The sequence below is a fragment of the Protopterus annectens genome, chromosome 4.part0 (assembly GCF_019279795.1).
Source record: "Protopterus annectens isolate FY-2018-M chromosome 4.part0, PAN1.0, whole genome shotgun sequence".
NCBI lineage: Eukaryota > Metazoa > Chordata > Ceratodontiformes > Protopteridae > Protopterus > Protopterus annectens.
The window spans coordinates 1,217,026,932-1,217,053,807 of NC_056733.1; the positions used below are offsets into that span (position 1 = coordinate 1,217,026,932).

A 26,876-nucleotide genomic window follows, 5' to 3' on the forward strand; every position below is an offset into this window, starting at 1 on the left:
AGGCATTATATAATGTATGCATCATATAGGACTGTAAAGTGCAGTCATTACATATTGTATGCATCATATAGGACTGTAAAGTGCAGGCATTATATATTGTATGCATCATATAGGACTGTAAAGTGCAGACTTTATATAATGTATGCATCATACAGGACTGTAAAGTGCAGGCATTATATATTGTATGCATCATATAGGACTGTAAAGTGCAGTCATTACATATTGTATGCATCATATAGGACTGTAAAGTGCAGACATTATATATTGTATGCATCATATAGGACTGTAATCACTAACAATTTACCGCTGCATTTAAAGTACTCTAATACTCTCATTAATGGTTGTCGTAAGTCAGTGAACTGGAATTAGACAATGTCAAAGTAAAATAAAACGTAGTCCTTTGAAACTAAAATTGACTGAGTGAGTAGTAGATGTGGAGAAGAAAGACAAGAATGATAATATGAAAAACAGACTGGAAGGCATAAATGGGAATAAAAAAGGGCTGCGTGCAGTATAACCTGCTACTGTTGTCTGTGAATGGAAATACAGACAATATGGCCATGACATAAGCATGGGTTACAGCTGATAGGGACATCGATAAGGTATCATCTAAATTTAGGTTGTCTGGGAAGCAGAAAGAAGATGGGGAGATATGACAGTGTATATTCAAGAGGAGAGAAGGTATACCAAGGAAGAAGTTACAGATGAGGAATGGAAAAAACAGATTAAGAGATATGGTAGCCCAAAAGCTAGAAGATAATGATGAAGAAGAAGATGGGGTAAAGGCATACTCAGCTACAGTATTATAGGTTCATAGGTTCATAGGTTTATACTAGGCTATCTGCCCTAAGGCATTTATAAGCCTAGCCCAAATTTTTGTGGCTTACGCCACCCCTTATATGAAAAAATACTGTGCCCATTAGTTTGTTGTGCCTCTGTCCAGCAGTGACACAGATATGATTCCCGGGGTAAACCTACGATCTCCCATCCACAGGTCTAGATTTCTCTTGAACAGAGTCAGCGAGGTGCTCTGCCTCACATGGACCGGGATTTTATTCCACAGCATAGGGAGTCTCTGAGTGATAAATCTATCCCTCCAGCACGTCCTATTTATAGCCGTGCTAAGGTTTAAGTCGCTTGCTCTAGTGGTTTTGGTGGATTTGGATTTTTGTGGTGGCGCATGTCCATTAATTCCGGGTTGGACATGGCCTTGTATGTCAGGCACATGTCACCTCTGAGCAGACGGTATGCGACTGAATAGAGCTGGAGTTTCTTCAATCTGGCAGCATATGACAGATTTTGGAGTCCCTTTATCCTTTTGGTGAGGAACTTTTGGGGTCTCTCCAATTGCTGCAGATGTCGGGTGAGATACATCCCGAATGGGGCATTGTACTCGATCATTGGTCTGATAAGTGAAGAGTACAGTGGAACAATGACCTCACTAGATCTGGATGTGAATCCCTTCATGATCAGATGGGCAATGTAGAAGGTCTTTCTAACCACTTTAGCAATGTGAGTGTCAAAAGAAAGGCCACTGTCAACCTGGGTCCCCAGATCCCTGATAACCTCTTCTGTCCTTAGTGGATTGCCACCTATATGGTAGCTTGGGGTTACCTTGTTTTTCCCGAAGGGTATGACTATACATTTTTGGCGTTTAACTTCAGGCCATGGCTCTGGCACCAGCTATCTGTTTCCGTGAGTCCCTTCTGAAGGATATCCATGTCCGATGCACTTTCCACTATGGCGCCCAGTTTGCAGTCGTCTGCAAACTTTGTCAGCCAAAGTCCTCCCATGTTGGCCTGTACTTCTGAGAAGTAGATGCCAAACAATAGGGGCCAAGGACCGAGCCCTGTGGGACACCACTTGTGACCGGCTTGGAGTCTGACACAGCGCCAGCAACTCTAACCCTGTGGGTTCTGTCCTTAAGCCAGTTTGCAACCCATCTTGTGACATATGGGTTTACATTTAAGCTGGTAAGTTTTTCTACAATACCCGAGTGGGGTATTGTGTAAAGCCTTGCAAGGTCAAGGTAGGCTGTATGGACTGCTTTTCCCTCATCAATGGCCTTGGTGACTGTTTCGAAGAAGTCGACCAAGTTCAAAAGGCATGATCTTCCCTTGACAAAGCCAAACTGGGTCGGGTCCAATGTCTGCAAGTCCCTATATCCTTGTTTATGAGCTCCATTATGATCCTCTCCATAGCTTTGCAGACTAGACTTGTTAAGCTTATGGGGCGGTAATTACCAGGGTCCGTAGAGGCGCCGCCTTTGTGGAGTGGGACCACAGTTGCCGTCGCCACTCCTTGGGCACGTATCCTGTGGTAAGGCTGAGATTAAACAGCTGCCTTATGTGCGGGTTTAATTCCTCATTTAGCTCGTGTAGCACACAGCCGGGGACACCATCCGGTCCCATTGATGCTGTGTTTTTAGCTTTAGAGAGAGCAGCTTTCACCTGCGCATTTGAGATGTTCGGGAAGCTACACTCGGCTGGGATAGTTATCTCTCCTTTAGGGGCGGAGACGGGGGTGAAGTTTGCACTGAACCTGTCTGCCAGTATGTTGGCAATGTCTGTGGGTTCAGTGATTTTTGTATCATTTTGGACTAATTCTGAGCATATCTGTGAGTTTCCACCCAGGTTCCTAACATAGCTGAAAAAGGCCTTATGATTTTCCTTTGAATCCATGGCAATTTTTCTCTCAAAATTGGCCTTAGTTGATTTTATGAGTGCTCGTAATTTTTTACTAATAATGATCAGGGGTGACTTCCCTTTTATGGATTTTGTTCTATCATGTAATAGCTTTCTCCTCTTATTGTAAAGTTTGTTAATGGCTGGGGTCCACCAGACTGGACGTTTGCCCTTTGTGGAAAGAGTCTTGGTTTTATTTGGGATTGCCTGATCCATGCAGTCCTGGAGGTGTTCATAGAAGGCATTTGTAAGGGCTTCCAGCTTGGGTTGTGGTTTCCTCTGGCTCAGGGGCCTTGAAGGATACCACACCAGTCTTGAGTAGTGTGAAGTTTGCTTTAGAGAAGTTCTTCACTATGGTCTTTTTTGTTTGGGGTGGGGGCGGGATGTGGATTTCCAGTGAAATTAGTTTATGATCAGATCTCACCAATGAGGGATATACTTCCGGTGTGGAGCATTTTGTCCCCATGTTTGTGACAATGAGATCTAGTATATTTTCTCCTCTTGTGGGAACAGTGACTAGCTGTTCCATGGCATTTGAATTTATGAACTCCAGGAACCGTTGGGCTAGAAAGTTAGGGCTTGAGTAATGTTCCCAGTCTATATTCGGGTAGTTGAAGTCACCCAATATGATGGTGTTTGGAGATACATTTATACCCTCCAGTGTCTTCTGAGAAGAAGCATACATATCAATGGTGTCTTAATAATCTAACAGTACACCAGTAGGTATCCACCTTTTAGGTGTAGAGGGAAATTATAAAATTGGAAGCTGGATTCAAGCAAAAGGTGAGAAACTCACCATCAAAAGTAATACCCTTGATATGAACCTCATCCACATGGAGACGCTGAGAGGGGCAAAAGTAAAAAAGCCCATGAGCAGCAGTCATAATACACCTGGAGATCCTTGGAACAGGGTTAGTAAATACTACTACAGCAAAGTGAGAACAAAAGTGAAAATTACATAAGCATAAAGTATCTGTTGGGAATACAGTGAAGATGGCTATAAAATAGTGTGAAGGAAGTATGGGGTAGAATAATAAAGGAGTGAGTCAGAGAATGATTATCAGTGTAAGAAGAAGGTGAAGTAATGGAGAAAGCTGAGAGCGCTTGTATGCCTAAATAACAAGTGATGGTCTAAGGAGGGTCAATCATCAGATATATGGGGGGGTACATAAGAATGAAAGGAGTGCATGATAACAAAAAGATATAAAGTAGACAAAGTGTCCAGGACAAAGCCAGTTAGGACAATGCATCATAACAAGACAACCCTAAAGTAACGTGCAGCAAAACTGGAAATGAAACTGTGTGTATGCTTGTATGGAGGGGATGAACGAATATCTTCCATTCAGAAGACAGTAGAAACATGTCTAAGCATATGGAAACACAGGTAACAGTGGGAAATGAAGCTACAGAGGGCTTACCTGCAAGACATGGGTGACCTGAGTGTGCCAGCCTTCTTCCATCAGCATCTGCCTGTGGTTTGCTGATTGCCTATTAGGAGAAAAAGGACTGCCCTGCACTAAAGCAACTTCAGTGGCTAGAACTAAGGCATTTTATAACGTGCTTACCACCAGTCATTTACCACAATATACGGGAAACTGACAATGGAAATGACCGACAGTTCGAAATCCCGACTCTGAAAATACCGACATGTGAAACGAGCGTGACTGCGTAAGTATGCATTAGTGACGGACGTTAGAGTGCAGGTAAGGTAAGTGTGCAATAGTGACGGACCTTAGGGTTAGGGTGTGGGTAAGGTAAGTGTGCGATAGTGACGGACTTTAGGGTTAGGGTGCGGGTAAGGTAAGTGTGCGATAGTGACGGACCTTAGGGTTAGGGTTTGGGTTAAGGTTGGTGCATAGATAGTTGTGTATGTAAGGTTTAGTGTAAGTTTGTAAGGTTTTTGGTGTGTTTGTGTTATGTGTGTGTTGTGAGTCGGTGTTATGGTGTTCGGTAATGTGGACTGTCGGTTTTGTGTGGTGTCGGTGTTTTGGTGTTGGCATTTTGGTTGTCAGGTTTGTGGTGTGTCAGTATAGTGTAGGGGATCCCAATATGGGTCTACTTCAGTAGACCGACAGTACACAAGAACGGCATTCACAACACCGAGACCGGAAGACTGACAACAGAAATGACCGACAGTTCGAAATCCCGACTCTGAAAACACTGACATGTGAAATGAGCACGACTGTGTAAGTATGCGCTAGTGACGGAAGTTAGGGTGCGGGTAAAGTAAGTGAGCGATAGTAATGGACCTTAGGGTTTGGGTAAGGTAAGTGTGCGATAGTGATGACTTTAGGGTTAGGGTGCGGGTAAGGTAAGTGTGCGATAGTGACGGACCTTAGGGTTAGGGTGTGGGTAAGGTAAGTGTGCGATAGTGACGGACCTTAGGGTTAGGGTTTGGGTTAAGGTTAGTGCATATATAGTTGTGTATGTAAGGTTTAGTGTAGGTATGTAAGGTTTTTGGTGTGCTTGTGTTATGTGTGTGTTGTGAGTCGGTGTTATGGTGTTCGGTAATGTGGACTGTCGGTTTTGTGTGATGTCGATGTTTTGGTGTTGGCGTTTTGGCTGTCGGGTTTGTGGTGTATCGGTGTAGTGTAGGGGATCCCAATATACTCATATATGAGCCAGACAAATGCCCAAGCCTATATAATATTCTCAGTACTACACTCCCAGTGGACATGTAGGCCTTGGGAACAGAGTGCTGATGATAACTAAATCAAATAATAATACCTAATGAATATTTAGCTATGTTCATGTGCCTCTCCTAGATAGTCTAATGACTACTTAATGAGTATTTAGCTGTGTTCATGCGCCTCTCCTAGATAGTCTAATGACTACCTAACAAATATTTAGCTGTGTTCATGCGCCTCTCCTAGTCTAACGACTACCTAATGAATATTTAGCTGTGTTCATAAGCCTCTCCTGGATAGTCTAATGACTACCTAATGAGTATTTAGCTGTGTTCATAAGCCTCTTTTAGTCTGACGACTACGTAACAAATATTTAGCTGTGTTCATGCACCTCCCCTAGATAGTCTAATGACTACCTAATGAATATTTAGCTGTGTTCCTGTGCCTCTCCTAAATAATCTAACTACCGTCACTGCTTTTCCTTTCATCAGTCTTTTACAAAAATCTTCTCAGACTTAAAATGAGCCTATTTTTTGGGGGGGAGGGTCTGTTGCCTTTTGTGTCTGTGTGTGTGTTTGTGTGTGTGTGTGTGTGTGTGTGTGTGTGTGTGTGTGTGTGTGTGTGTGTATATATATATATATATATATATATATATATTTTTTTTTTTGGTTTTGTATGTATATATATATATATATATATATATATATATATATATATATATACATATATATATATATATATATTTATATATATCAAATGTCTATACCTTTTTATTGACATTCTTTAATCATCTTATTTATATTTTCCTCATCAGCTTCTCACAACAGCTTCTCTCCCTTCTTGCCTTCATTTTTCACTTTCTTTATCTGTTTTACTGCATTCTTGTTCTCTCTCTCCCTCTCTCTCCTATAAGGATACAAAAGCTAAACCTTGATCTGAACTAAACCCTGTGGTATTGCTACTTTGGTTCTACAAACTACAGTGTTCTTTATTTCTGTATTGCCATTTGTTTACTGGGAGAGTCTAGCTAGGATTACAGTCCTGTTTTCAGCAGTGGTTTGGGGAGAAAAACTCATTGAACAGAAATTTACAATATCACTTTGCTTTGAACAGATAGTGAAAAAAACAAATATTACAATAGCTCATATTGTGTTAGTACAGTAAGAACAATATTTACATTGCAGGATATTAACACATTTTAGATTAATAATACATTGTATGAGAAGAAAAACAGAAAAGAAAAGAGTCACTTTTATGTACGTGGTTTATGGTGTTGACAGTTGAGGAGGACTGTCTTTTGTGATTGGCTGTCATTAGATATGACTCATATATTTTAATAGAGTAATATATATAACATATTTACACAGATATAATGCTAAAAGCATGGGAAGAGGTGCTAAAAGGAATGATAGAGGACAGGAAAAATTAGTGAGATAGTAGTGGTTGTTAGAAAGTCAGCTGCCATAGCTAGAAAGTGAGATAGGAAGAAGAAATAATGCTTAATGGAAGAGAAAAAAGTGTAAGTGCATTTGTGCACCTTTAACTACATTTATGGATAATAGCTAATTTTACCAAATATCAAATTTAGCATTGTATGTAGTATGCATACTATGAAACGGGTTTATATCACATCATTGAATGTTTAAAAGTTCGAATCACTTAACATCGAACTGAAGTGATTGAACCATGAAAACATCGAAATGATGTAAATGGCAGTTTCCATTGGGGACATGAAACATGAAGGGTGTAGGCAGGGGAGCAAGCTCCCCTGCACCCCCCACACCCCCCGCTATTTAAATATACCAACTCCCAGATTGCGCTACAGTGTAGGAAATGGAAATCTTCCATTTCTGCTCTGTAGTGCACTGAAGTGCGATCTTGGAAGTGGTAAATTTAAGTGGCAGGGGCAAAGTGCCCTGCATGGGGCAATTTGTTTTTGATCTACACTTCAAAAGGTTTTTCTTTTTCAATTTCAAGGTTTTGCAGTTCGATCATTTTTGTTCAATGTTATGTGATTCAAACATTTCAGACTTTGAGATTATGATATACACCCCTATGAAACCTATTATGTGTAATTTGTTTACTCTGAAACACATACTTACTTATTTTGTTGTGTATTTCTTTTGGAGCTTTTGTCAACAGGCCTCCATTGAAAAGGGTAGATTACCTGCCCAGTCAGACTATCCCAGTAAAAAAATACAATAATTAATAATTAAATAAAGATAAATCTGCAATGTCTGTCTTAACTAAAGATTTAACTATGCAGTTACTGGATCAAGTAAAGAGCAGAAAAGGCTTATAACTGGCTCTTTTAATTCCTTCAATATCTCTCCCTTTCTTAATCATTATCCCACAAGCTGAACCTGAAATTAATAATATGTTACTCTAGTTTTTTCCTTTTGCATGCAAGAGAGGTAAGAAAGTGGGAGAATTTCTTAGCTCATATAGGAAAGGGCATTATATTTCTATGACACAAAAAAACTTAAATGATAGCATATTGCATGTCTGGTTTCCATGTATATTTTCTGGTGTTGTGGTTAATGTTAGGTTTAAAAAAAAAAGGTCTGATGTTCAAATTTCTATGTCCAACTTTTGTGGCACATGGTGTGAGTGCAGTGAGCTCAGAGAAAGAAAACAGCTGATGCAGAGTCTGAATCCAGTGTACAGATGCTTTTAGGGTTGGCTTAAAATGGCCCCAAGGGCAGCAAGCCTAATACTTGCCTATAAACCTGTGTGAGAATTGTATCCTGTGCCAATATGTTATTAAAAACTAAAAAAAAAAAAAAAAAAAAAAAAAAAACATTTCTAGGAATTCCCACAAAATGTATGAGATCAGGAGTTTCATTACATGTAGAGGTGAGAATGCTATTAACTTAGTAGTTTGCATATGCCAAGAATTTATGTGGGCAAGACATCTTTAATGCTTTAATCACAAATATCTGAACATTTAGCATTTGACATCATGCATCAAAGAATCAGTAAAATAGTGTATTAACATTCTGTTTTAGATCCTGTGGCCAAGTTCAGTTTTTATGGCATTAATATGGTCTGTATCAAAGTTACTCATAAATATGAACAGCTGCAAATATTAAGTATTAAGGAACAAAGATGTATTTATTATTCCTCTTCAGACTGTTTTTTTTTTCCTAAGGACCTAATGAGGTTTTCTAATTCTTTTTTAGTATTTTTCTGTTTTGCGGTTGTATGTTATTCTTTCCATTGCCACTGGGTGGTAGTATGCATATTTATTTAGGTTAATGTCTGACAACAGCAAGAATTCATATTTCCAAAAGTATTTTGAATGTGTAGATTTAGGAGGATGTGTTATATAAGTAGTTTTCATTTTTAATGTTTGTAATTTCTTAAGTTATATGGGTATTAAGGATTTTCTTTTGTATGAATGCATATTTTTCACATTTACTTATTTATTTATTGGTATCGTATTATATGTGACTCTGTAACAGCATTTTATCCTGCTGCGTATTCTTTCTTCTTGCTGGTTGGTTTTTACCACTCTGTACCTGCTTGCTGAGTTCTTGGACTGCAACAGTGCTGGATAGTGGTGGTGAAAGTCATCTTTTTACCATTTATACAAGCCAAAAACGTTTTTGCTAGTATTATAGAATAAAAGGTTACTTCACAAAAAAGCTTCTGATCCCAAATGAGTCAGTGTTTGTATATCCTGGGCTTTAAAACCCAGACATTCAACAATCTTGTCCCAAGTTACATATAGCCAGTACCTTTTTTCTTTGTAATACTCATAAGAGACTTCCACATAACTGAAAACTGCCTGTGCTATACAGACTTACTTTATGAAGCCACCTCAGCATTGTCTGATCTACTCCTGAACTCATTCCTACAGTCTGTGTAGCGGTTTCACACTCATCTGATAACATAAACATCAGGTGGTGTTTCTTCTCCCCATAATAATAATAATGTTCCTTCTACTTCTCTGAAAAGAAGTAAAACAGTGTTATCAAGCCCTCCTTCTGATACCTCAGTGATTTTGACATTCTGTGTTTCCATCCAGATATCCATAGTCTACAGACAGTGCTTCCTCCAGTACGGTAACAGTCTCCATTACTCCTGCATTGTCATCTGCTATCTTGGTTGCCCTCAGTAGTAGCAACCATTTGATGTCCTCTGCTGAAATGAGTTTGGGAATTTCCTCAATACAATGAACAAATTCATCTTAGTCAGAATGAATACCACATTGAATCACCCATGAAGAGGCCACGGTCCTAGTGGATTAACCCAACCAACAAAGTGTAAACAAATAATTACAAAACAAAAAAAAGACTGCATCAGAAGTTGAAAGAAAATCCTGACATTGTTTTGAAACTCTAGCAGAGCAGCTGTACCAATGACATCACAATAGTTAAAAGTCAAACACACTGCAGTGCAGTTCCAGTAGTTTTAGAAAACCGGTATATATGCTGATGGCATGATAGCAATATAAAATCAAGTGCACTGCACTGCAGTGTGCTTGCAGTGGTTCTAGAAAGCTGTTATGCATGCTGATGATATGATGATAGGCTGAAGTCATGCACACTGCAGTGCGCTTCCAGTAGCTCTAGAAAGCTGGTATATATGCCAAAAGTATGCCAGTAATATAAAGTCAACCACACTGCAGTGCCCTTGAAGTGGTTCTAGAAAGCTTGTATCTATGCTGATGCTATCATGATAGTCTAAAGTCATGCATACTGCAGTGTACTTCCAGTAGCTCTAGAAAGCTCTTATCTCTGCTGACAGCACAACAGTAATATAAAGTCAACCACACTGCAGAGCACTTGCAGTGGTTCTAGAAATCTGGCACCTGTGCCGATGATGTCACAGTAGTCTAAATAACATGCACACCACAGTGCACTGGCAGTGGTTCTAGAAAGCTAGTAGCTGTGCCAATAACATCACAGTAGTCAAACGTTATGCACACTGCAGTGCATTTCCAGTGCTCTAGGAAGCTGGCATCATTACTAGCTGTTCTGTTGTTTCTCTCCCCCATAACTATCAGCAACATAAACAAAACCTAAAATAGAACACGAGATAGGTGTTTCTATTAAGGTACATTTAGGAAATGTTACATGTGTACTTTATGAAGTGTAAAACGGTTACTGTTTATTTCTATATTAACTATGAAAAGAGTAGCGAGCAAGCTCTATGATGTAGAAGGATAAAGCCCTGACTATGACCCAGATGGCTTGGGTTTGATTATTGGTCCAGGCACTATAAAACTGTGGCTGGGGGAAGAGAGAAGATTAATGAGTTATAGAATTGTCACCTGGTCACGAAAGGGGATAGTGCCACCCAGCTGTCTGGAATGTTGTAAATAATTATATGTCATTTGTGAATTATCAACATGATTTTTATAGAAGTGTGACAAAGAGAGATACTGCCAACACAGCTGTCTGGAATTTTTGTAAATGGTTATGTGTCATTTGTGAATGCCAACATGTTTCATGTAAGATGCTTGTGTTATAACCTTATTAGTACTGTATGTTATGTGTATATCAAACTGGTTTGTACAGACTTGTGTGTTGAAAAGGGTTTGTAAAGTACTGAGCTTAAAGATGTATCCACAGTGTACCCTACTGGAAGGGAACAGAAATTTACATACACTACTGTAACTGTTTGAATGTATATATTTTAATGGTGGAAACTGGAATGCAAGAGGTTAGCCTCAGAAATATAGCTGAAATTAAATTATTTTGTGGCAGCAAGGAGACAAAATGTCTAAAACTAGGGGACTTTCTGCATTTTCTTGCAAGTGTTCTATTGTTTTATGACTTCTAGCAAGTATCAAGATTTGAGGAAAACCCCTTGTGTATGTATTTTCACAGGTAGATGCTGAATGCTACCAGCTGTATCAGTGGTTGTTTTTCACCTGCTATAGAGTCAGATGACAAGAAATGATGTCATTCTGCAAGCTATCTCAGCAGTAATATTTGAGATATTAATTTGGGAGGTCTCTTATACCCTATTCTGTATTTGTCTTTGACCTGACAACATCAAGATTCACTCACGGCATTTGGCTTGCTTGCTCTGAAGTATCTTGGGTACAGTACAATTCTTTTAGATATAGTCAGGAATATAACAAAGTTTAGCTTAGATGCTTGTGTCTTTCGGCTTTTCCAGGTTAGGGGTCGCCACAGCGGAACACGGGTCTGCTAATGATTGGTAGTGGATTTTTACGTACCGGGTTACCAGCCCTGACGCACAACCTTCGACGAAGGCATGCCCCATTCATGTATGCCTCCAGACTGAAGACGCTCTAGCTGAGAATCGAATGGGACAATGTCTTGCTATGAGGTGACGGTTGTCTTTATTTATTTGAGACTGTCCTGCAATGTTGTTTTAAATATTTCCTGTGATTTTGAACTCTGATGTTACTGTGTGTGTGTGTGTGTGTGTGTGTGTGTGTGTGTGTGTGTGTGTAATACAAATCTCCAGGAGTGTGTGTGTCAGCTACTTGGGCAGAGACATGAAGCACTGGTTGGACAGAGAGAGTGTTGGAGGTCTTGGCTTGGCCACTCAGCTGAGATCTCCAGTGGGGAGTCTTATTGGGGATCTAGAGAAAGAAGGATAAACCAGCCCTGGACTGACTGTAGTCTCTGTGTCATCTTAAGGGAAATTACACTTGATGCAGAGAGCTGCTTCTGGAAATACTATGTGTGTACTTGTCATCCTCCCAATGTATGTCCCCCACTGGTGCTTGTGGTGAGGATTGAGGCTCCTTGATTACTGGACCAGAGGTGGGGCATCACAACCCCTCTCCAGGCAGTGGAGGAGGAATGTTAAGAGACAAGTGCCCAAGGTGTGGACTCCATGAAGAATCTCTGGAGGAGAGACAAGTGATTACTAGAGGTGCTTTGCTATTACCATTGTCTGTTCTTTCCTTTTGTTTCATGTTTTTCTTTCTACCTAATTTTATAATATATGACCCCTTTTCTACTTCTGGGGGCACACACCCCTTTCATCTTACATCACTGAGTATATTTCTATCCTATATCTGGGCACAGTTGTTTCTTCAGAGTTAAGATACAACCTGTCCCAAACAAAGAAATGTTCATTATATCCCTGGGTTACCTGTCCTCTTACCAGATCCAGCCCATGCCTCTCAACTGTTTAGATTTTCGCAGAATGTCCACATTTTTGCCTAATATTTTTGACCTGTGCCACATAAAATGTATGGTCTTCTGGCAAATATGTGTTTTAGACTTTAAAAAATCATGCTAACAACAAAGCCTGTTATTCTAGCAAATGGCTAAGTTTAAAAGAGCAACATTTAAAATCTGGCCCTATTTTTGTGCCATCATACCTCCATTATTTTAGACTTTGTCCAGATTTCATATGCTAAGAGGTTGAGAGGTACATTGCCAACTGATTCTTACTCTTCCTTTTTATGTTCACATTTTGGGGGTAACATAATGTTAAATTGAAAAAAAAAATCAAAGGCATTGTGATGAATTGTCTGCATTACTGGTAAAGATATTTTCCTGAACACTTACAAGATATCTGAAAGCCTCTTCTACAGCACACTCACCTGGGATTAAACTCCTTATGACATTCCCATGATCTGTTATTTCATTCTGTCTTACAATGTTATAGCTTGCACTTAAAGTAATTACAGCAAACTTCCCTGAATGTTACAGTTCACTAGAGTAATGTCATATTCTGTAATTTGTTTTGAACTATGCTATTGTAACCAAGACGTATTCTGAAGAGCAGCACATCACAGCTACTTCATCTTGTAAACAGGTTTAGTTCACTACAGAGAGGACAGGTCTGCGCCTGTAAGTAATGTAATTATATTAAACCCTTCAAGGCATACAGCTCACAGTTGCCCGAGAGGAGGGGCATGACTTCCTCGCAGCAACATTTCCACATTATAGACACAAAGTATACCTACAAGGCTAAGGAAAATATTTCTGTACCTTTTTAAGGTATGACCGGGCAGTATCTGCATAAAGGCATTCGATTGTAGTGTAAGACTATTGTCATATGTCACCTGGCTGCCACTTTAAGATACAACTACATAGGAAAGTAGTTAGGCTTAAGTTTAGGGACAGCTTCTATCCCCTGGTCAGTGCATGCATCACTTACTTTCTGGCATGTAATCTTTCTCGGTTTTCAGTCCAGTTATAAATTATTTCTGTGTCCATATATGCCATTTCTGCGTATGGACACAGAAATAATTTATAACTGGACTGCCAGTATCACCTGCCCAGCAACCCCTTTTCAGGCAAGACTGTTGTGGGGGGTGTTAGTATAATGATTAAGGCATTTACCTCACAGTTACAAGATACAGGGTTTGATTTCACACCTTTGAGGGAAGGGTTTGGTATAATGGTTAAGGTCTTTACCTCTCAGACACAACATACAGGATTTGATTCTGACCTCTGATTATTGGCTAGACTTGTGATGGTGTTCAGACAGATTCATCAACCTTTGTAGTAACTGGAAGACAGGGGTGACTGACTAGAAACAAACAGAATATCTGGTAAATATAAAAAAAGTCTAGTAAAATAGAAAACTAACATATGGAGAATGTCATCTAATGATTTCTGTTGCCTAGCACTCTCTTTTGAAGTATCTCATGTGATTTCATAACAGTTTGAAAGTCTAAAGTCCATATAATACAATTACATTTTACTAACTTAGGTCAGGTAGAACCTAACCTACAAATCATCTAGCAGTAGCATATAAGGATAGACAGGTAGACAAGACAGATGATAAAATGATACATATGGATATATAACCTATGTACAAACTGATAAATGCACAGAGAAAAGCACACATACCCAGTGCTTTATACATTCATACATTCATATAACACTTTTGTGGTACAGATTATAAGTAACAATGTGCAAAATGGGGTCTCACTCAACTATTTCCTTAACTGTATGATAAAAGAAAATTAGACTCTATTCCAACATAATAGCAGAACATAGGGGCCCCTTCAGTAAGTAAACATTGCTTGCTCTGACTGGCAGTGGGACAGAAAAAAAGGCAGTTTTCAGGCATAGGACAGATTACAAAAGAAGTACAGTTTTCCATGAAATGCATGGAGCAAATGACTGTACGTTTGGAAGAAAACACAACCATACTAATATGCAAATAACTTTTCAGCACCTGTGTAAGTAGAGGTCATTTCAATAGCAATATAAGAAAATACTGGTGTTAATTCTCAGGGGCAAATTTCTTCTGCAGCAAGCACACAGATTGTTACTGGTAAAGTGTGAAATTACTCTTCACCATCATTTGCAATATCATCTTTGTAGTCCTTGAGGGGGAGGTCATTGCATTGCACTCTTTTAGCAATAGCTTTCAGAAAAAAATTATCATGATTTGTGCTTCTTTGACTATATTACAATAAACATTTCAGATTAGTTTGCCCACAGGTATGCAGTTGTATTGAACTTTATGACATGCAAAGAATATGCTGCACAGGGAATTCCATCCCTGAAGCCATCTGCATGTCATACTCCCAACCCCTCCCCAAAAAATAAAATCCACTGTGATTTATATTAATTGGAGTACCAGAGGTCTCTTATATGGCCACCGCAGCTGTACTAACACTATTCTAGCATGGAAACTACACACTTTTTATAAGTGAAAATGAAATTAAAAATGTGCCACATTTTTATTAGAAAGATGTACCGGAGATTTACAAGACAGATGTATGCATTACTGGTAGCACAAAAGTGAAATCTGATACACAACATAATAGGGAAGGCTATTTACATTTCAGAAAAAAAGGTTTTCCATTATATGTTTGTCATTTCTAATAGCAGGCATGGTGATTCTGTATAATCTTTCATAGAGATAACACCAAGCCGCTATTATTCATTTGCATTGTAAAATAATATATTACCAGTCTTAATTAAAAATAAACTATCTCCAAGTCATTACATCACATACACTATGTCAGCAGTACATAATATTTCAAATGAATTAATGGTTAGAACAGTATATTCATATGAAGGACTAATCTACACCACCTTGGAAAATAACTTCTTGTACAATAACAAAATGTGGGGCTTTGAAACAAAATAAAACAAAATGGTTTATAACTACAAGATGTAAACAGAACATAAAAGTTAAAGCTGAGGCTTCAACTGGAAGTTCTCTTAAGAAATAACCTGAAAGATAAGTATTAAGTTACTTACCTGAAACTGAAATAAAAAAATAGTCCAGCTTAATTTTTTATCTTTTGGGATATTTTAGAACATGACTTACATTTGAAAGGTCAACTTTGACCTTTATTTTCTTTTTCAAGCATGTATTTGGTATCCATTTTTGTTTTAGTGAAGTAAACTAGAGTTCCTTTAAATGTCAGGCAGTAAAGAATTTAGACTTTTAGGCATGTCTTGATGCCAGCCTTCTCAAAACTATTATATACAATAGTGCGCAAAACTGAATGGATCAGGTAAAAATCAGGGCAACTTTAGTGAGGACAGCTGATAGCAAGAAACAAAGACACAATAAAGTATAAACCTTAAAATCAACAAAGTGTTATTGAAAAGATTTTGAAGTTTATGACAACAAAAGTCATTGGAATCAGTATGGTTTTGTAATGTTTGATTTGATCTTACTGTGCTCTGTGACTGAAACAGATGTTAAGATGTGACTCATTCACTCCTTCTCTCTCTCTCTTTCTCTTTTGCTCTTTGTTATCAGGTACATGATTACCTCCGCAGTAAGCTGTGCTCGCTGTATGAAAATGATTGCATATTTGATAAATTTGAATGTGTCTGGAATGGAACTGACAGGTGAGAATAAAATCAATCTTTTTCTGTAATTGTGGTGTGTTTTCAACAGTTTGGCTTCCCTTTAAGTGTTACAATTGAGTTGCTGTGCCCAGTGGGTAAGCAGTATTGATTACTATTAGATTATGACTACAGAAGGCAAAGAAAATACAAAGTGAAGACGAGACAGATACAATGTAGCAATGTAGGGCATCTGCCTCAGATAACAACAGCACATGCTTGTGTCTTATTCTTCAACATTCATTTTATAATTATAATATGAAATGCCTGATATATGACATTTAAGCTGTTTAACAGCTACGTCAGCATCTTAGATAAATGTACTTGAATAGATATTGACTCAAATATATTCAGAAATTAAATGATGTTATACAGCATGTAATTTAGGATTACCACTTTAACAACCAGTTGATGATTTCTGTTTTGATACATGTGAGCTAATATATAATAAGTCTTGAGACCTTGTATCAAGTCATTCATCGAGGAATGTTCTGGTACTGCCATTCTTTACAACTTCAAAATTCCAAAGAGACTTGGCATCCTTCTTTTGCAGGCCAAACAGGAGGGAGGCAAGAAGGAATAAAGACCTCTTAGCAATATTTCGATCTCCAGTTGTGTGTGACTTTATATGCCAGTGGTTAGACACTGAAGGCAAGGTCTGTGTAACAGGAGTTAATTCTGTCTACAGAGGTGCAAAACATTATGTTTCTTATCTAAGTACATTTATAGCACCAATGGCTAATGCAGTCCTCATAAGTTTATAACAGCAGACATTCCATGTCAGCACCTTTTAATACCAGAAACTGCAGCTGAGGGCTTTGTACAATGATAAAAGCATGCATCTTTTAAGTGGAGTTATAAAGCAGTTAACAAGAAGACAAACAGGCAGCATTTGTTTATCTGGTATCACACTCACAGAGTCTGTAGCATCTACACTTCTAGCCAAGCTGGAAGGCTCAGTCATTATCCTCTCAGATTTAAGACCAAGTCCAATAATACTTCTTTACATACATGTGAATAAACCTTGCAATACTATATGTTGTATAGGCATTGCCAAAACACATTTTGGTTAAGTAATCACAAATTAAAAGATATATGTCATGCCTGGATCTAAAGTGCAAAGAGATAAAGCCTTGACTACAAACCAGACCACCACAATTCAGTCAGTAGCTTAGGCACTGTAAGAGCCAGGCAGGGGAGGGTCGCTGTGTGTAGCTTATGTTGGTTTGCTCAGTTGTACATGTCAAGAGAAAAGCACAGGGTGCCCCAAATTGATGCTGTGCTCTTGTCAGCCACCTAGTGGATAGGCAGGGTCATAACAGAACTGTTCCTAGCCTTTGCATAGTATGGTGGACATGGCTGCTGCTGGGGAGAAAGGATCACCATAGTTTCTCAACCTTTTTTATTTTTATTTTTATTTTACATTTGTTGACCGGGCTAGTCTAGCTAGATACATGTCCATTTTCAGTACAGGCCCGGTGAGAAAAGCTCCAAGAGATACATAAAAAATTCAAATACAGATCAAATTTTTTTTTTTTTTTAATGCGATATATTCAATGGTCTAATATGTTACATATAATAAAGTTTGTTGGTGATATAATGGTATTTTACTGATCTAGGAAAATGTAAAGAGTATCAGAGTAACTAAAGCCCTTAAAAAATAAAGGACAAATAGGGTCCCTCTTGAAACATGGATGGCCCTGGTGTTGGGAGCTGAGGCCACTGGAACAAGGACTCTCCTTCCTCAGCAGTAAGATGAAGGCCAGGCAAGGGCAGTGGCACAAACTCTTCCATGGCTATCTGGGTGATAGCTTCCCTGATCATCTATTACTCAGGTACAAGAATGGCCCTTGCAGTGAAAAACAAATGAGCACAGAGAAAAAGATGCAGAAGAAACTCAGAGTGATCTATTGAACTATATATCTTGCAGTAATCATCAATCAAAACTACACTCCCAAAAATATCTCATCAAGACGGCATGCACACTACAGAGAAAACAGAAATATAGACAGGGAAAACATCCTAATACACCTGGATATCACATTTATCACTCTGAAAACCGCATGGGTCATTAGCACTATCGGATGCTTCTGCAGAATGAGTCTCCACTATTTAAACTTCAGTTATTTATAGCTATATAAATATTAAAGGAATAAAACATATATAATCTTAACTTTCTCTTGAAATTTTAACAATGCTAAATATTACAGGAATGTGTGAAGTAAATATGAATGCTCCTATATTACCACCAATATCTCAACCCACAGAAATGCTTTCCTGATAATAATATATACCTAGATATCATAGGATCATAGGCATTTACTAGGCTATCAACCCAGAGGTCATTTCAAGCCTAGCTGTTTCATCCCAATGTAATGCCATATCCAGGAGGACTGTGGGCTCTATCCCTGGTAAGAATTTACGGTACCCCATCCACTCGTCCAGGTTCCTCTTGAATTGTGTCATAGAGGTGGAATATAGGGGAGCACACTATTATGAAATCCCCCTTTGGTCAACATGTGTTTAGTCGATAAAATGTAGTCAACTCCACAGATGGTCAACAGGTGTGTGAGATTGCGCAATTCTTGGGGTTGGGAAATACGCCCTTTCCATGACATTTTGCAATCTCTGAGATAGTGTACATTATTAGCAGGGAGTATGGTGGTGCAGGGTCTTGCTGCCCTGCAAAAATAGTGTTTTATTATTTTTTTAATTAATGTTTTGCATTTGGGAGGTTGGCGTAATGGTTAAGGTGCTTACCTTAGAAACACAAGGCGCAGGGTTTGATTCTGACATGGGATAATTGGCTAGGCTTAAAATGGTCCATAAAGGCAGTTAGCCTAGTACTAACCTATGAACCTATGTTCAGCTAATGGATATCAGAATGTCAGCATTTGCAAAGTCAGTGTTTTTCTGATCAACATTGTGAATGTTGATATTTGGGTATTTTTCTGAAATTTAGCTCATATATATTCATAACTGATAAAAGTTTTTTTGGCTTGGCTTTCATTTTGTGGTCTTCCTCAAATGGACTACTTCAGTGAATGATCTGCAACAAAAGAACACTTTCATATTTTAGGAAAGTTCCACAATGCCTCAGAGAAATTTTTCCTAGTGGTATAAATTCCTCTTTGGATATCCCCATGAAAAGAAGCCACTAGCCAAAAGGGACCAACATGGTCAACAAAAAAATAAATTAAAAAAAAAATTATGTGACAAAATGTATACACAATTCATGCTTTCAAGATGTCCTACATCACTGTCTGAGCCAATAAACAACCAGCATAAACTCCACACCTTTAAGCAACATTGATCTTCCCACCTCACCCCAAAAAGCCATGTCTATTCCTTATGTAATGTTTTGCCATTAACCACTTTGCAATGCTTATTAGTACTAATATTCCCCTACCACATATGGAAATTACCTGGTCCTTCAATGCTGAACCCCCAATACTCAACGTTCTCATCATCTAAGAAACCTCTTTCAATTTCTCACTTTTATACCATCTATGCACCAACTATTTTTGTTCCTCTAATATTAGTCTTGCCATCTTAACTCCATGAAATGTATTCCTGTAGTAATACTGAGGACTGTACTTACAATCCTCAGAACTTGTGAATCAAGTAAATATGTACTAACGCTGATGTTGCAGGACCTTGCAGTATTCCCCTTCCACTGAGTTACAGCAGTTTCACCAAATACAGAAGTAGTAGGGACATGGATGGGGCATAGTCTCCCCCATGTCACGGGGTGGCGTACCTCTCATTTGTACAAGATATCTGTTTAAAGTTTAAAATAATGGGTGACAAAGGTCTAGAAACAGCAACATATTTTAAATATTGCTGTTATAAACTTTGAACGTTTCTAAAATAACAAAATGTGTGATGCCATGCATTTGTCGAAGGAAGTCTGAAACTCATATGTCATTATTTAGTGCCTTAAATCCTTAGTGTTTGCCACAAAAACACAAATTTTATAAAGAACATTCCAAAAATATGAAGCAAAAATCTGGGCAGCATATGCAAATCTGGAAGGCTGAGAGGTATGAAGGATGGCAGGAGGGCAAAGCATCCCTGCAACAATGCTTAGGTGAGATACCTGTGAGTTTCAGTGCTTATTTATTTGCATTTAAAACTAGTAATTATAGATACTGCACTTCCTATAAGGAGCCCAAAGAAATATCACACAAATTTGTTTGAACCCACCCCCACTCACTCCATCCTGTATCTCTGCATTGTACCTACATGTGCTATAATGTTGATTCTAATCGCCACGCATGCTTAATCTGCTTTACTTATTCTATGTACTTTTTTCTTGTTTTATTAACTTAATACTTATTAAACATATTGTATGTAATTACTGTGGAGCTTTTCTCCACGGATGTCCACTGAAAAAGGGCTCTGTCCCAGCTGGACTAACCCGTTCAACAAATGTCAAATAAATAAATAAATGAGATCTTTGTCCTTCTTTCAGTCTGATCTATGTATGTAAATCCTGCCTCCCTCCTAATTCCCTATATATTTTGGCTGAATGCTCCTTCATTCTCTCTGCACCATTCCTTTCATCCTGTTATAGTCTTTATGAATGCTTCATCACATCCAGCAAACTAAGGTATTTTAGCAAACCTGCTTTTCCAACCAAGCTCCTCATAAGACTTTTTCCAAGACATAAACATTATTTATTCTACATTCCCCACCCTCCCACTTTATACATCCATAGCTCTTCCCAGCCTTCCCCTTCCAACAAAGCAACCCTCCTATTCCCATTACTGGATTTCCCGCAAACCTTCATAGAGCTCACAACATCCCTTACAAAAACCTTGTCCTCAATGTCAGTTGGTCAGTCTCTTCTGTCTTCACATCAAAGCCTCACCTCCTGTGCCTTCCATATTTTTCTCCCACTAAATACAATTGTTCTTGTTCTCTTTCATATTATTGAATCATTTCCCTAGACACGAGTCCATCAGAATTGTCCTTTTTCACTTTTATATTAATGAATCATTTCCCTAGATGTGATTCCATGACAATCGTCCTTGTTCTCCTTCATATTAACAAATCACTTCTGTAGACATAAGTCCATGACAATTTCCCTTGTTCTCCTTCATATTAATGAATTATTTCCCTAAGCGTGAGTCCATGACAGTCATCCTTGTTCTCCTTCATATTAATGAACCGTGTCCCTAGACGTGATTCTATGACAATCATCCTTGTTCTCCTTCATATTAAAGAACCGTGTCCCTAGACATGATTCTACGACAATCGTCCTTGTTCTCCTTCATATTAACGAGTCACTTCCGTAGACATAAGTCCATGACAATTGTCCTTGTTCTCCTTCATACTAATGAATTATTTCCCTAAGAGTGAGTCCGTGACAATCATCCTTGTTCTCCTTCATATTAATGAACCGTGTCCCTAGACGTGATTCTACAACAATCATCCTTGTTCTCCTTCATATTAAAGAAACGTGTCCCTAGACATGATTCTATGACAATCATCCTTTTCTCCTTCATATTAGTGAACCATTTCCCTAGACTTGATTCTTAATGAACCATTTCCCTAGACGTGATTTTATGACAATCATTCTTGTTCTCCTTCATATTAATGAACCATCTCCCCAGATGTGAGTCCATGAGAATTGTTCATGTTCTCCTTCATATTAATGAATCATTTCCCTAAATGTGAGTCCATGACAATTGTTCTTTTCTTTCATATTTATGAACCATTTCCATAGATGTAAGTCCATTACAATCATCCTTGTTCTCTATCATATTAATGAATCATTTCTCTAGATGAGAGTTCATAACAATCGTCCTTGTTCTCCTTTGTATTAATGAATCATTTCCCTAGATGTGAGTCCATGACAATTGTTCTTTTCTTTCATATTTATGAATCATTTCCCTAGATGTGAGTTCATAACAATTGTCTTTGTTCTCTGTCATACTAATGAATCATTTCCCTAGAATTGAGTCCATAACAATCGTCCTTGTTCTCCTTTGTATTAATGAATCGTTTCCCTAGACTTGAGTCCATAACAATCGTCCTTGTTCTCCTTTGTATTAATGAATCATTTCCCTAGACGTGAGTCCATAACAATCGTCCTTGTTCTCCTTTGTATTAATGAATCATTTCCCTAGACGTGAGTCCATGACAATCGTCGTTGTTCTCCTTTGTATTAATGAATCATTTCCCTAGATGTGAGTCCATAACAATCGCCCTTGTTCTCCTTTGTATTAATGAATAATTTCCCTAGACATGAGTCCATGACAATTGTTCTTTTATTTCATATTTATGAATCATTTCCCTAGATGTGAGTCCATAACAATCGTCTTTGTTCTCTGTCATATTAATGAATCATTTCCCTAGAATTGAGTCCATAACAATTGTCCTTGTTCTTCTTTGTATTAATGAATCATTTCCCTAGACGTGAGTCCATGACAATCGTCCTTGTTCTCCTTTGTATTAATGAATCATTTACCTAGATGTGAGTCCATAACAATCGTCTTTGTTCTCCTTTGTATTAATGAATCATTTCCCTAGATGTGGGTCCATAACAATCATCTTTGTTCTCTGTCATATTAATGAATCATTTCCCTAGAATTGAGTCCATGACAATCATCCTTGTTCTCCTTTGTATTAATGAATCATTTCCCTAGATGTGAGTCCATAACAATCGTCCTTGTTCTCCTTTGTATTAATGAATCATTTCCCTAGACTTGAGTCCATAACAATTGTCCTTGTTTTCCTTTGTATTAATGAATCATTTCCCTAGATGTGAGTCCATGACAATCATCCTTGTTCTCCTTCATATTAACAAATAGTTTCCCTAGACGTGAGTCCATAACATATCTTTGAAATTCCAGCAGACCCCACCCTCCTCTAAAAACATCTGTGACCATTCTGTTATTTACCATTCTTGGTCATGTCCTATCCATGCTATCCTCCTAAATCCTGCAACTGTTTGAACAGATTACACCCCCCCCCCCATTTTTTCAGATCCGCACACTAATGCCTAACTTAATACAAAGCCAGTGGGGGGAACCATTACAATAATGGCATGAATTCTCCTGTTAATGTACATAACTTTCTCTACCATCTTTCTGGCTGCCCCTTTACCTTTTCACACCAGTTATTGTCATTCCCTATCATAATTTGTCTTAATGTTAGGGATACCCATAACTCTAAATACTTAGATTCCTCCCACACCATCACTGGGGAACCTACCTACCCCGTGGAACAAAGGGCATTACTACCAACCTCATAGCATGGTATCACAGGCCCGTCCTCTTCCCAAACCACTAGAATTCATCATGTACCATAAGCAAACCTCCTTCTCCATTTCAGAGCACAGATTACAGATCAACTGAAAATAAGGGATGGAAGTTTGTCTCCCTCATGCCCTTTCAGAGTTTCCTGTTCAATGACCACAAAGGACTTAAATTCTGCAGATAAAGTCAAATGCTTAGGCACTGACTATTAAAATGCAAAGTGATTCTAGTGTTTTTGAAGGATATTGAAAACATATTGCAAAGCACATGCCGAGTTTTGAAGAAAGTCTGCAATTAGTTTAAAGATGAAACTGGAAAAGCAATCTCCTGTGCTTATTCTGCCTTGATCCCAGTGAATATGAAAAGGTACGTAATGTAAGCTTTCATAGGAAGGGGGGAGTAATCCCTTAGTTAAAGGGTGTGAATCAATGACAACAGTAAAACGTGCTCTTTGCAAACTAGGAAGCCATTTATGTCTGATTAAACTAATGCACTAATAATTTGCGTGGTATGAGTCATAGAGATGTCATGTCTTATTAACTGTAATCTGAAGTCACTTTGTATTTACTTGAATCATCAACATCAACCTTCTTTCTACATTTTCAATATGGAGTTAGGGTGTCATGTCAGCTGATGCCATCTCTCTCAGTTCAAATCCCCTCTCCTACTTTCTTCAACATCCGTGCCAAAATGTGGCAGGTTTTCTCTCACACAATCTATGCACCTCTTTACTGAATGACCTATTTTCCGCTTGCCTCTTCCTGTCTGTCCCAAATATCCTTCATGAAATCATCTTCTGCTTTTCTGCACATTGTGCCTGGACCACCATAATCTGTTCTGTTTGACTTTCACTGCAATTGGAACTACTTTGGCTTCTGATGTCCTCATATCTTCATATGTCCATAGTATGCATTCTACCACCCATCTCAGCCACTTCATCTCCATCACTTCCAGCTTCCTCAACTACTCTGCCCTTGCTGCCTAGGTTTCTCAGTAGTACTGATCCCTCCTCTGTTTTGTATACCTTACTTCTCCGCATCTTTCTCAATATTCTGTCATACAACACACCTGATACTCTGTGCCAGTTGGCTGTAGACCCATTAATTCTAGCTTTGACCTCCTCATTCAGACTTGCCGTCTTCTCAACCACTTCTCCCAGATACTTAAAGCTGTTAACCTTTTCCACTATTTCCCTTCTATCTCAATTCTCAGCTTCTTTTGGTTTCCCCTATTTTCTGCCATTGCATCTGTCTTAACTGTACTCATTTTCATGTGCTTTCAGTTTTGCTTTCTATTCCCCTGTTCTTTGCTGAAGTTCTTGTTCAGAGTCTGTCTGTAATGCCACATCATCTGCATATAGCAGCTTTGTTGATCTGTTCCCTCCAGTCCATTTGCTAAGGTAATCCATCACCAGTATGAACTGCACTGGGCTCAGAGCTAAACTTTGATGTATACACACCATACCTCTCAACTGTACAGATTTTCACAGAATGTCCCGATTTTTGTCTCATATTTTTGGCTTATTATGCTTAAAATTGTGTTTTTCTGGCAAATCACTGCCAAATCTTTCAGGACTGAAGTCAGAATATGACAGACATTTGAGTTTCAGACGTCATACTCTTCAGAAAATTCATGCTAATGAAAAACCTGCTACTCTATCAACCTTCTAAGTTTGTAAGAGCAATATTTAAAAACTGTCCCTATTTTTGGGCCTTTTTTCCCCTCCATTATTTATGGCTTTGTCCAGATTTTTTGCTCTAATAGGTTGAGATCTATGACGCCCACTCCTGTGGGGTAGCCCTCTGTGAGTCCAAACACTCACCCAAGTGAGTCACTGGGTCCTTGTTCATAGCCTGCAGTAATTCTACCAGTGGTTCCAGGACCTTGGACAACTGGATGACTGCCCACATTAGCTTTCTTGGGACCTTGTCATGTGCTTTCTCCAAGTCTACGAATGCCCAGTTGGACTCTTTCCTCTTCTCTAGCTTCTTCTCAAATATCTGTCTCACTGCAAACATCAGGCTGGTTGTGCTGCATCCTTGTCTGACTCTGAACTGCTTATCCTTTACCTTTCTTTCTCCTCCTCTGCACATTCATTTATAAAGCACCCTCTCCAGAACATTCATGCAGTGTAACAGGAGTTTTATAGCACAATAATGCCCATAGTCATGAATATCCCTTTTCTTCTTGTAGACTGGCACTTGTATGCTTATTCTCCAGTCATGTGGGATGCACCTTTCTCTCTATACTGCTATGAATACCCTTAAGAGCCATTTCTCCCCTATCTCACACAACATCCTGGTCATACCTACTGTGACCTCATGTAAACCTGCTGCTTCCCCTGACTTCATTTTCCTTAGTCTTGTTCTTACTTCATCTAGGGTGGGCTCCTTTTCTTCTGTTATTGTAAGCTTTGTCTGGGGAAGTACAGCTCTGTGGGCTTTTCTTCATGTAGAAGCTGCACCATCAGCCTTTGGTATCCTGTGGACTGGTGAGCAGGTTGCTGCTGACATCCATTATGAAGGGTTTCTGACTAAATTCTTTATATTTCTTTCTTTAACCTTGCAACCTGATATAGTTTCTTTGTGCCATCCACTGAGTCACTTTCAGACGCTGGTGGAGTGCCTCTGATGCCTTGCTCTTTGCTGTTGCAACTCTTCTGTTAGTCTATTTGTTAGCTGATCAGTATTCCTCCATAGACTGGTCCATCTTGTCTGTCTCCCACTTTTCCTGCACCCTTTCTTTCTTTGGATATCTTCCTGGACTTCTGCATTCCACAACCAGCTTTCCTTATGTACCTTGCTTCCTTACTGGGCTCAGCTGCATGTCTGTTCTGAGGTCCTTCCACATGCTGTTTTGAGGTGCTGCCATTCTTCTTCATCTCCGCCTATTTCCTCTCCTTCTTGAGGTGCTAGAGCCCTGAGTAATTCCTTGCACCGTTGTGCTTTTTCTCCAGTCAACTTCCAGGTTTTCAACCTTGTCTTTTTTTACCTTAGAGCCTTCTCTGACCACTGCTTGAAGCTGACTGGAGTAACCATTGGTTTATTCTGTGGGCTGACTATTTCACTGCGGATGACTTTGCCGTCTCTGATTCTACCCAGGTGCCCATTCCTTACTTGGAGAACATCAACCTGAGTTGCATGTTGGCCACTCTTGTACGTGATCTTGTGACTGTGTCTCTAGCTCACCCATGTGTTGGCCACCATCAAGCTATTTGCTAGACAGAAGTCTATAATGGCCTCTCCTTCTTTATTCCTGTGGACCCAGGCAGTCCTCATATCCTGTTCTGTCTATCCCTATATATATATATATGCATCATTCAGGTCACACATAATAAACAGCAACTTTTGTTGTCTTGCTTTATCTAGTAGGTCCTGCACCTGCTGACTGAATGCACTCTTTTCCTCATTATTACAACCCTGCTGTGGGGATAGGCGGGGATTATGCATACTGTCCTATCATTACACAAGAATCTGACTGCTGTGCTTTATGGCAGGCTCACACTGGTCAATAAGAGCACATAAACCCCACCCA

At 38.9% G+C, this 26,876-nt stretch overlaps 1 protein-coding gene across 1 annotated transcript in view; it reads left to right on the forward strand.

Moving 5' to 3' along the window:
• LOC122799825 (serine/threonine-protein phosphatase 2A 55 kDa regulatory subunit B beta isoform) overlaps positions 1-26,876 on the forward strand; it is a 699,704-nt gene that overhangs the window by 645,515 nt on the left and 27,313 nt on the right. The window contains exon 8 of the mRNA XM_044069144.1: positions 15,989-16,080. Coding sequence (XP_043925079.1) covers positions 15,989-16,080 — 92 coding nt within the window. The remainder of the gene's footprint in view (positions 1-15,988; positions 16,081-26,876) is intronic.